This window comes from Lepidothrix coronata, unplaced genomic scaffold, assembly GCF_001604755.1.
Source record: "Lepidothrix coronata isolate B3197 unplaced genomic scaffold, Lepidothrix_coronata-1.0 Scaffold6, whole genome shotgun sequence".
Taxonomy (NCBI): Eukaryota; Metazoa; Chordata; class Aves; order Passeriformes; family Pipridae; genus Lepidothrix; species Lepidothrix coronata.
In genome coordinates, this window is record NW_016690186.1 from 4,904,386 (window position 1) to 4,917,033 (window position 12,648).

Here is a 12,648-nt window from a genome sequence, read left to right on the forward strand (position 1 = left end):
TTAGAGAAAAATGCAGGTGCATTGATAGATGTAGTAGACAATGTAGTAATATGATACAGAGAAGACTGAAGTTTTTTGCTTTGCTTTGATTTGATTTTTCTTTTGCATTGGTCTTCAGAGATAGAGCTTGCAGGTCTATTTGTGGTCTGTTTGTTTTAGGCCTCTGCAGGTACTGGCATGGTTTGGAAAGGAGCAGGTCAGCCAGCAGTGGGAAAGCTTTGGATTAGAAACTGCTTAGGAAAGTTGGACGCATCCATAGACATGATGAAGTTCATCCAGTTGTGCCAAAAGACCTGTCAGTCAACTCTGAAAAAACTTGGTGGTTGGAAGAGATCCCTTTTGACTAGAAAGATGCTGGCATGACACGAATCTTTTAAAAAGGACAAGGAAGGGGCTTCAGGGAGCTATAGTCAGTCAGCCTTGCTTCAGTCATGTTGTTCAACGTCTTTATCAGTGATCTTGCTGATGATAGATGGAGATTTGCATGTAGCATGAGATTAAGGGGTGTGATTGACAGATCAAATGGGAGAACAGCAATTCTGTAGGACCTTGATAAACTTCAGAAGCGGGCCAACAGAAACATCATTAAATTCATGAAGTGCAAAGATTTGCACCTGTGATGGAGTAATCCCAGGCATGATTTACTGCTGCAAAGGACTCAAGTTTCTCTGAACACCAGCTTGAATATAAGTCAGCAGTGCTCCCTTATGGCTTTAAAGCATGGTGGGTGACATTAGAAGGATAGTGGATAGTAGATCTGGGGGAATTATTACCCCCCTTAATTGGTACTGCCAAGGCTACATGGAATATTGTGCCCAGCTTTGGCTCTCCCATCTCAAGAAGGGTGTTGAGAAACTGCAGATGGTCCAGCACACAGGTAAAAGGTGTTTGGGGCCCAGTAGCAGTAATCCATGAGGAGAACTGGGGGAGGTGGGTAAAGAGGAGGCTAAGGAGCAGGTACTGGTCTACAGCAATTGAAGTGTAGCTAGAGAAATGACAGAAAAGGCTCTTCTCAGCAGAGACAGACAATAAACCAAGGGGCAGCAGACACAAGACCTGGCTTGGGAGGTTCAGGCTGGAGATGAGGAGAACCAGTTGCGCTAAAAGGGTGATGTAGCTATGGAAGAGGGTCCCATAAAGGTTATAGAATGTCCATCATTGGTGGATTTCAAGACTTGGGTAGGCAAAGCCATGGCTAACCCCATTTCAAGTGGGGTTACCTTTCAAAATGATTTCTGTGATTCCATGACTAAAATGTAGGGGTTTTGTGTTCATCAGAATTTGTACGTAGGTAACCCTCTAGAAATCTGGTACGTGATACAAGGAAAAGGGAGTATTTAATTAGTTTCTGTGCACTTTAGAAACTGCTAAGCAGTTTACTTTAGTAGCCCAGTATTTTTTACTGCTCATATTTTTCTTTATGAACCATTATGCATCATTGTTTTGTATTGACACTCATGAATAGCTAAATGATGTTAATTTTCTGTAACAAGTTGCTACAGTACTGAAAATAGTTCACAGCAGTAAGCTAGAGTTTCAGAATCCCTTATGAAGCAGTCTGTCTAAAGAAACAGTCTAGATCTCATCTTTATTTTCAGAATAACATTTTCTTGTAGCACTTTGGAAAGGAAACCAATTACCTCACTTTTTTTTCCTACCTTTAATATAATCTTTGTTATATTTTGACTAAAACTTATGAAGTCTGATTCTTTTATCTGTATCTTCGTGCCTGATTTTGGAATTTTTGTAAAGCACTGATTTGTTATTTCTGGAGCTCATTGAAAGCAAACAGAACTGCCAACATTAGACTTTTTATCCTAATGGAGACCCTTCCAAATAAATCATTAACTGTTCAGTAATAACAGGATTTTCTATACATTATAAGAAGTAGGGTATTTTCTTTGCCTGATATCATCTTCTCCAGATGTGTACCAAGAAGAGATCCATTACAATGGGAATAAATAGACTCTTCCACTATTTTTGGCATATTTATTCCCACTTTGGCCCCCTCCCTTGGGAGGCAATGATGCAACTGTGTTTTCTTTTTGTCCATGTATTTAACTGTATAAATTGGGAAAAGTTTAGGACTCTAAAAAACTATTATTTTTGTTGTGTTGGGTTTCTTTCTTCATGCCAGCATAGCTCTAAGCTATCAATAAGGGAAATACACTGGAAATGAGAGAACACAAGTAAATTAAATAGAACCAACTAATATAAAGTCTATGCTACCCTTATAAGTATTTTCTCTTTGCCTATTACCATAATATATTTTTTCCACATGTATCTTTTTTTTACTTGCCTGTTATTTCTGTGCTTCTCTTTGTCTGGCATAAAGGAACATCTCTTTCATATTTCATCATATCTCTTTTCCTACAGTTTTTGTCACATTTTTATCTATACCTTTCTGCGGGCACTCCATTAGTTTTCTCTGAATAATTGCCTAGGAGACAGTTTGTTTTCCAAATGTATCAAAACACTGAGAACAGACTCACTGAAGTTTATTGTTGTTATTTACCAGTAGAGATAGGTTAAAAAAGCTGTTTTGAAAATGGAAAAAGATTTAAGAAGAATGAAACATTCTGAGGATGAATATAGAGTACTTTACTGAGCTAACATGTATTTAATCAGTGTTTATATAGCATGTTAGAAGTAGTCAGAACACTTCCATTTCTCTTGATACTAGTATTAAGAAGTGGTTTTTTTCCTGAAGACTGTTCATCCCATTGCCTACCTTTGTTTTTCAGATTGCTTGGGAATATGGAATACCATTTTTTGAAACCAGTGCTAAAGATAATGTGAACATTGAGCATGCATTCTCACTCTTGACTAAAGAAATACTGGAAAAGGTAGGCTTCTTTTCTAAGTAGAAAGAATGGAATATTTTTCTTGACAGATTGGGTAAACAAGGTTGTAAATACAGAACAGGTTTGGCAAAGCACAACTAGTGCATTTTTTTCTCTGTTATGGAGTTAATATTTCGAAGGGATCCTGTAGTTGCAGGTATACAGTGGAGGAATGTAGGGGAAAAGAACTGTGGGAGAAGAGAAAAACAATAGAGGGGAGCAGGTAAAATACAGTTCAGAGAGAAAATGAAAATTCAGGACAACTGCTTTTGTGTCTTTCTTTCCCATGCTTTTCTGTAAGGGAGTGGTTAACAGCTCTAGAGTAGTTCCACTTCTGTGCCAGCATGATTCCCTTTTCCTCTAGGTTTCTGCAGAATGTGCACACAGTGAAGATGCTGTATGCTGATGTAATCAGTGGACCCTTTATGTTCAGCAGTCAAATGTTTTATACAAGGTTCATAGCTGTTTGTTTGGCTGATTTACACTAGTGCTTTTGAAGTTATGGTGACCTAAAGATTTGAGTTAATTAGTAGCAGAATCAATATTGTAGCTGTCAGAGTCAGCATCTCTAACTAACTCAAGTGCATTGGCTTAAAAGTCCTTATTCCTTGGAGTTGCAATACTTTTGTAGGACTGAATTATTGTTCATTAGCTCTGAAAATGTTTTGCATTGTAATTTATTTTTAGACAGTAGAATATTATTTTAGACATTAATAGATGTTCTTCATGCAATGCATTATCATCGCCATTCATCACCAATATTAGTTATACAAAACTAACCTTCCATTCTGAGCACTGTTGAAGTCATAATAAAGATAAATGAGCAAAATTACTGACAAAGTCACAAGTGTTTTGATTAAGTAGCCATAGGGGATGGTCAGAATAATAGCTCTGGGTTGGACTGCTTCTAAGTCAAGGTCCTGTTGTATTATATAACACAAGCTGTAGTTGGTTATTTTGGGGGAAAAAAAGAAGAAAAAAAAATCTTGATTACTTTAGCATGAAAATGAAGCACAGCAACTTGATGGTCAAATATTGTTTAGAACAGGATGATAATGGCAGGTCCTTGAATAGTTGGACAAAAAGTCTCAAATAAGATAACTCTGATTTTGTTGTAAATTAAAAAGACATTGACTGCTGTAAATGGAGAATATATTGATATGTTAGTATGAATCTTGAAAATACAAAACAATAGCTGTGATCATAATTACTGCAAAGACAAATGTGTGCGAAGTGAGCATTTCTGCACAGTGCATTTGGGTAAGACCTAAGAATTCTCTCAGTGTGCAGAAATGGTGCTTGGTTATTTCTCACATTAAGATTGCCTGCACTTACTGTAGTGTAAGTGGAACTTCAGTATTCCTACTCATCTTCATGAAAATTCATGCGGTTTTTAGTGTGGACATGGCAAACAAATTCAGTCCACGTTGCAAATGTTATACTGCTGCATGGTTTTAATTAGAACTGCTTTGAACAGTTGTGTGCTCTGATTGCATGTATGTGTGTTCGGGAATGAGAATTTGTCGAGTTTGTCTGTAGTAACAGTTCACCTTAGCTAGAAATGTTTGGAATCCTGATGGGGCATCGCATACCATTACTTTGATGTATAATTTGCCATTTTTAGTGAAATGGATTTGTTGATATAAACAAGGACTCCTTTAGCCCGATTGGTTTTTCCATGGCCTAATAAGAGAGTTCGCAGTAAAAAAAAAAAAACTCTACCATAGGGTTTCATCATGGTTTTCAGGTTCAACAAAATAATTTGCCTGTTCACAAAACTGTGAAATCTGAATGTAGTACTTGAATTTTAACTTCCTCTAACTGATGAAATTTTGGAGAAGGGAAAATGCAGTGGGAAGTGTGACTAGTAGCTGTGAAAAATGACATGATAGGTGCCAGTCTGAGATCATTTTACTCATATATCCATTCTGTAGTGGTGAAATATGTACTTGCTGATTGTAAAAAGGAGATACAGCTTTGCATAGTGTTTTGGCCCAAGACACCTATGTCTGATGGTATCAGGCTTCCCATGGTTCTGCAGTAGGACCACCTCTCCCAGACTGATGAGATGCTTCAGTGGAAGCATGTCATTGCTTTACCAGTCCTACAGAGGAAACTCATTTTAAGGAACTTCCTAGAAAAGTCTGTTATGGCCATGCTTTTGGGAAGTATGTGAAGGTCATTCAGAGGTAAGATAAATGGGCAGGGCAGGCTGACAGGCAGCAGACCATTTTCAGATACACTGCAGTAGATTGTATTAATCTGAGGAAATCTAGGATTTTTTTATATACACTCTTGCCTACCATTTACTACAGGCATTTCTTTATTGACCAAATGTACAGAAAACACCTCTGTAGATGGTGAAGATCAATGTCCAGAGTTACAGAGCTCATACAGAAGTACTAAGTGTCTTGATTCTTTTGAAATTTAGAACAAGCTGTTGTTCAGTGGAGGGCTGGGAAAAAAAAAACCATATTAAAATGTGTCAGACATTTAAACAAAACAAAACAAAAGGCAAGTTTGTATCATCACTATTTTGTGCTGTATTTTCCTATCTCTTCATTTGTAGTTTTTCTTGTAGTGAGTTTATGGGAGAGAAGAGACTTCTGTATCCCAGCAATTCAGATAACTAAAGTACTGCTTGACGTTTCAGATACCATCTCAGCCATTCTATGCTTAGGCTCAGTCCTACAGCTCTAATTTACATGGGTAGTCTCACTAAAACCATCAGATGTTATTTGAGAGTTTACATTGGTAACAGCTAAGGAATCATGCCATATTTCTGAGAACTCACAATTTTCAAACCAATCAGTTAATAATAACTGAATGCAGTACTTTAATTTTAACTTCCTCTGACTGATGAATTTTTGGAGAAGGGCAATAATAGCTGATTTGATTGTATTTGAAAGGCTGCAGTGGAAATAGATGTTAATGACAGATTATTCCAGAATATTGCTTAGACATGTTGACAAATAACAACAGTATTTTATTTATTCACAATTCTTATAAGTCTCAGATATGCCTAAACCTGTTCAGTAATAGATGACAGCTGTTCTTTGACAATGCTTCTGGTTGCCAGTGAACAATTTGAACTTGGGAGTCAGTCCTCAAGAAACAACCAAAATCAAAAAAATACCTCCCAGAATGCAGTTAGCATTTGCATTTTTGTGTTGTTTGGTGTCATGGCTGACAAGCAATACTTTTCTCAACTACCTTTAAAAAGAAATATTACAAACCTTTGTACTTATGTCTTTCTGTGGGTGGTTGTTGGTATTTTTCTAAAATAGGAGCAAGGAGGGAACTGTATTAAAAAAAAAAAAGGAAAAAAAGTACGAAGTTTTCACCTTTTTCTGAAGACTGCCATAAGACTTAACCAAAACTTAAGTTCTGCCTATCTCCCAAACTGACTACTAAGATATTTTAATCATATTAAATAAACATATATCTGCTGAGAAGAGAACAGTGAAAATCCATTTAAGACCTTGCCCTGTGCTGTTGAGAGCAACATTTAATGTTTAACAGCTGGATGTCATTTGAGATGAACATTCTGAAATAGCAGCCCTCAATTCTGCCCTTCCTTTGTTTCTTTACCTTTCTTTCCTATGGCAACAGATTTTTGAAATTGCACTGTGTGTCCCGTGCCTTTGCTCCTAAAGTACCTTTGTAACTTGTTAACTGATTTTAAACAAATTTGACAGGTCAAATTAAAAGATAATTAAGCTCCTGAGGAGTTCTTGAAAATAAGGTGAGAGGGAGAGTACTCTGCAAAAGGAAAGTCTCCAGCATGAGGTCATACAGTGTTGGACAGAGACCACTCTATAGAGAGACTGAAAAATGCTTCAACCAGCCATTCCAGCTGGAACTTGCATCACAGATATCAAATTTAATTCACATCAAGACCCAAATCCATAGGAAATCGGATTTCATTATTGCTGAGGTTCATGGAATTGTTAGTTTGTCTAAAAGATCCCTGTGTCTCCAGCAGTGCATACTCAGTGTTTCTTTATTATCCTCAGTCATGCATGGAGCCCCAGGCTTTGTTTGCCCTTTATTTATCTTGTACTGACCACAGAATATTAATTCCTTCGAGAGGGTTTTCATAATGCTTGTAATGCTGTACTTTAGATCTATTTTAGATTTTTATCTCCATAACCTTCTTAGTAACATTAAGTAGTATATTCAGCTTTGCACACTTGGGAACCAAGGTACAGAGATTAAAGCAAAGAGGATAAATGATGCCAACTCAGTGTTGGTGCAATGTAAGGCATAATTTAAGTACACTATCTTATTTAATTAAAAAAAAAAAGTCTGTTCTGGACATTGAATGAGCTAGATATTCTTCTGGAAACAGTAGCATATAATTAGGTTATGTAAATCAAAACTTAATCACAATGTCTGAGTGTACAGGATGAGATTCATCTTGATGTGCAACCTTAGCCAGCTAAAATTTGCATGACTGGTCTGGTTGTCTGGAATCATCTCTATAAAATGGAAAGAGATGAGTCTTTTTAGGATAAAATTTTGTTCTGGAGGTGCCTTTCTTTTTCCCTTGATTATAGGGAGTTCCATATCTCAGCCTATATGGTTTCATGTGATTCAAATTAAATAAATTGAACTCCAGGAGACCAAAAGAATGTTACAGACTTGACTTGCTTCTGGCAGTTACTGCTTCTGCAGGATCTTGGTTTTGAAGACATACTGCTCTCTTAAATAGGATTGTTGATGTGCAACTGTACTAAACCTTACCTAGATGATTTGTAGGGTTGAGGAACCTTACAGGAGGACCACGGCTGTCTTCTCAAGTTTGTGAAATAACTAATTGCAGTATAACATTGTTTCAGTCTACCTGGTATTAACAGAAGAGGGAGATAGAGCCCCACACTTTGCCAGTGGGTTAGGTGTTTTAGACATGATGGAATAGCAGGTTTTGGGAGCAAGGCCTTCATCAACATTTCTTGAGGAACGTATTCAGCAGCAGTTAGATCCTGCTCCTGTCCCTATTCCCACTGAGACTGCCTTCCCTGTTAATATATCCTTAGCTCTTGCTTAATACTGCTTGTGCCATGTCCTGCCCATTGCTGTTGTGAGAAGACTGTCTTGCATTTTGAACAAGTAATTTGAATTACAGAATATAGGGAATGCACGGAAAGCGTCAGGACTGTTCATAACTGAGCTTCCTCTACTGGCAGTTCGGGAACAAAAGTGACATGGACTTGGTTGCATCAAGTTCTCTGCCATGGTTTGTCAGTCTTTGTCAACTATCATTGTTAAATATAAACAAAATGATTGCAGTGATTAAGGAGGATCATTCTGTCATTAGAATAAAAATCCTCAAAATTTAAAGAATGTATAAATAATAGGAACCTCAGTTACAGTTCCTTCTGCTTGTTTCTCCAAAGCTGCTAGTTTTTCAGCAAGCACTCCAAGCCTGACTTCGACTGGGGACTTGGTAGAGTAAAATCCTGTCATTCTTCTAAACCCACAGTGAGCCTCACCTCTGAAATAACTAAACCAGTATCAAAATACCAAGAACTGGTGCTTGAGTAGGTGAGTCATCTGACTTTGTATGGCACAGTTGATCTGAGCAGTTTTTGCAGCAGGGAATGGTCAGCTGATCTTAATGAAGATTTACAGATTTACTCCATTAGAAGCCTTTCAAAGAGTTCATCTTTTCTTTTTGTTACATTTCCCTTTGTATACCACCTTAGATTTCTTTCTCTGATTTAAAAAAAAAATGGAATCTTAGCCATCTCATCACAATTCCTGTGTCTAGGTATCTGTTGTATGCCAATGATACAAACTCTGCTTAGAGCTGGGGAGGAGAGACAGCCGGGAGGGGAGACAGCAGGAAGCGTAAAACTGGCTTGAACAGATGCCTCTTTGTTAGGTGAGACATGTCTGGTGTGCTATTTAACAGGAAAAACTAGTATTTGATAGCAGGAAGTTTCAACATCTTACTAAAATCACTGCAGGGTGGAGCAGCATCTCTGTCTGTGGAGGTATTTTCAAAACCTCACTTTGCTCAAGATGCCGAAGTGGAAACTCAAGCTTCTTGGTACCATTTTGGTTCTTCTCATCTTTTCACATCCTTTTGCTGTTTGTTGGCTGACTTGTCAGGCAGTGAGTTACAACAGGCTGAGCTGAAATGTGAGCTGGAAGTGTTAGTGTTCATGGAGCCTTGGAGGAGGAATGCTGCCTGCCTTGTTCCCAGAGGTGGGAGAGATTTGCATAACTCCCTGCTGTAATTTCAGGAGAGGGGGTGCCCCACCTCTTCCAAGGCTTGGCTGAAGTTGAGCACTACCTGGGATTGCCCAAATCTGATCGTTGCTTCAGCGCTTTATGCAGGACTCCTCATATCTCTTTAGATTACGAATGTGGACTGTTAAAATCTGTACAGCACATTTGCTTAAATGAATCCCAGGCCCTCATTTGCTTCACAAAGATCCTGTATGGAACAATCTTTCCAGTCTTACCAAACTGAAGTGATTAAGAATCCTCAAATTTACATTTTAAAATTTCAAAATGGATTTCAAAATGGCTCTTCTTTATTTGTAGAGTGGTGGTTCTTGTCTTTCTGTGCTGGCTAGTCTGTTGATAAACTATCAGATAATGATCTTAGAGATTATAAGAACCATTGCATTACCATTATGCTTCACCGTTCTTAATTACTTACAGTACTGAGGATCTGTGCTAAGGATACATGAACAGCTTACTTGCCACCCAGAAGTACTATTAAATAGTCAAATATTTGCAAATAAGCATATTCAATGTTTAAGGAACATGAAAGTTTCTCCCCTTTCACTGAAAGCATGAAGTTTGATCCTGAGGTATAGCCTGCAACATCTTGAATTACCTGTTTCCTCTAAAGTTAAGTAAGTGAAATCTGAATTCTGAAACTGTTCAAACAGGGATTTTTCTAGAACTCCTTTAAACTACTTAAACTGATTTTGTTTTCTCAGGAAAAAGCATGAGTGAGACAAAACGTTTTTAGTTTATGTCCACAATAATCAATGCTTAATGTTATTTCTTGTTCTCAAACAAGTGAATTTAAACTTCTTATTGTACCATTTTCTTCCAAAGTTTTCCCTTCAGAATCTTATCTGTAAACCAGCATGGTATCTTGTTCCTTGAGATGGCAAGGTTATGTTTGTGTACTTTGGATTCTGCCTTGCTCCCTCTTTCAAAAAGGTCTTCATACTTTATATTTACTGTCTATGCTTGCAGACTATCAAATACTGTCTCTGCCTAATGTTAATACAAATGTTAATAGCTAATGCCTTTACTTGAGTACCTTACGCAACTGTGCAAAAAGTTAAAATTTATCAGAAGTTATAAATCAGTGTGTTGGTATTTGTGTGAATTCTCAAGGGTAATAAAAATGTTATGTCTCTTGGTCCTTATCACTCAAAAAATAAAAATAATTTAAAAAACCCAAACAAAAAAAACAAGTAAAAGTGCACATGCTGTGTTTCTTCATTATTTGACTAATGACAAGAAATTCCTAAAATCAGTAAGTCACAGTCTTCTAGGACCCTACAGTCGGAACAATATTTGCTAATAATTTTACTGACGACAGCTTCGGCATCCATCCTGAGGTTTAGACTCGACAGTACATTTTCTGCCCTCAGCTCCTGCCTCTGTCCATCACTTCTGATCCCTTCCCAGGTTCATCTTTTCTCCCAGCACCTTGCACTGTGGAAGCCTCCCTGGTTCTCTGCAGCCCCAGGGAGGATCAAGCTCAGCCGCTCTCTTTGTGGGGCCGGCCCTGGCACAGGGCAGCCAGCACTCTGGAAGAGCTGAAACTATGGCTGCAGAAGGAAAAAGGAAACAAATTTCATGCGTCCACTCCAGAATTTTAGGCAGCGATAAATATGCCCAGCCAAAAAGGCATCAGGCTTATTTGTAGCATAGGGGAACTTTTTATTTTGCCCTCATTCTGATTCACCTGAGTAATTTTAGATGAACCCTTCTGGGTGTAGTCAATGTTTAACTACCCTGTGACATTGTATGTGTAAGTTTTCAATTCTGAATCGTGATTAGCATTGTTCATGATGACTTTTTTCCCTTTTCCTTTCTTTTTTCTTGTGCTTTGAATTTCATGAATTCCATCTTAGATAGCTGTTGTCTCTGGAAGCTTTTCTTTATTGTCAGAAATTGTTGTTTATGGCTGTTGGGTTTGGGTTGAGATGAATGTGGTGAATCCAGTGGTTGCACTTACTTCTCTGTGTATCATTACATACTTGGTAAACCTTCCAAGACACAGGCAGGAGAACGGCAAGTAGAGAAGTTAGGACTTTTTGTTTCCTTGGCATGTGACAATATTCTCTATGTCTTTGTGCCCTTGTTCAGGGTTCAGTGTTACAGTTTCAGAGTACAGAATTGCGACATGTATTTGTACTGTATTGCACAACTGGGTTTGATTGTTTCTCTGGTCAACACTAATTATCTAGTAGAGTTCATTGCTGAAAGGAAGAGTCCTGGTTTTGATGATCTTTATTTTTGTTATAATCTGCTTTTGCAATCAGTACATAAATGTTTTACAAGGGTGGAGTGCTATTTTGATAGTTTATCATGATAAAAACTGAACTGCTTCCATTTGGAGGTATTGGCAGTTATTAAATAGAGGCCAGAAAACAGAGAATTTTAGTGAATTTCACAAAACAAGTTAAAGTCCTTTCTAACAGTTAATAGCCTGTGCCTTTTTTGAGTGGGTACTGATACTCTGTATTATCCTGTTCCTTTCAAGTGGGCTTTTGCACCCCATGCTCAATACTTCAAGGATTAATGCACTTAACTGAAACTACTGAAAATTGGTGTAGTCAACAGGAGAATGTGCTCTTATAAACAGTTCATGTGAGAAAAGATTTTCAGGATAGCATGGTTTGTAGTGTCTCCTCACTTTCTATCATCTATCACCCTCAGAGTTAGGAGAGATGTTTGAGGCAGCTAAAGAATGTGAAGATGCCAAACCGGGACTTGCATGGGCTTCAGTTTCCATTTAATTTGTTAGAAAACTGCAATCTTATAATTAAATATTCAAAGACAAATATATCTAATGACTTTACCAAATATTTTACATTAAAATACATGAAAAAGCAAGCTTTTCAACTGTTGTGTTCTAGTTATCTTAATTGTTTGCTTATGTTTGTTTTACAGAAATCCTGTGTATTATATGACTTAGATGTTGTGACTCTAAATGAAAGTAAGAAGAGAACCTGCTGTGCATTCTGAAATATTGTTTCATGTTCCATTTTCTCTTCAGAAAATATTAAGTGTTGCAAAGGCACACACAAGATTTTAAAAGCGAGCCTGTAATCCCAAAACACAGTGTTCAGGCATCCTTTGTATTACACAGACTTTGTTGCCAAATGTTTTTATATGTTTATATTATATTTTCATATTTTTAATGTGAAGATAAAACAGTTATCTGATATTGGAATGCATCACAGGATGACTGTGTTTGCATACAAATGTTTGCAGAAATGTAATGTAAGTGTACAAATTTTCTCTTATTAAAAAAAAAACTACCTTGACTTTTTTTTCTGTGTTATTTATATCAGATTTGTAATGTAATGAACATTGACATCACCATCACACAGGCAACCTTCTGATATATGAAATCATATAACATCTCTTTAAGCACCTGATATTTACTGCCATCTCCTAAGATAATTCTGTGGAAATTTTTGGCTTTTGTTTCTTTTGCATCTATTTCAGAAACATATGTGTTACTTCAATAACCTTGAATAGGGAGGCTGCAAAGGTGAGGGCTGAGAAAAAAGAATAAACCATATACAAGACTGGT

General features: G+C 37.3%; 1 protein-coding gene across 2 annotated transcripts in view; it reads left to right on the forward strand.

The window, feature by feature from the left end:
* LOC108506613 (ras-related protein Rab-10-like) overlaps positions 1-12,643 on the forward strand; it is a 29,871-nt gene extending 17,228 nt beyond the window's left edge. The window contains exons 4-5 of one of the 2 annotated variants that reach the window (XM_017833830.1): positions 2,745-2,846; positions 12,000-12,643. In XM_017833830.1, the coding sequence (XP_017689319.1) occupies positions 2,745-2,846; positions 12,000-12,074 (177 nt within the window). In that variant the 3' untranslated portion in view covers positions 12,075-12,643. The remainder of the gene's footprint in view (positions 1-2,744; positions 2,847-11,999) is intronic. The other variant, XM_017833822.1, reaches the window with a different exon arrangement.
* Positions 12,644-12,648: the final 5 nt, after the last annotated feature.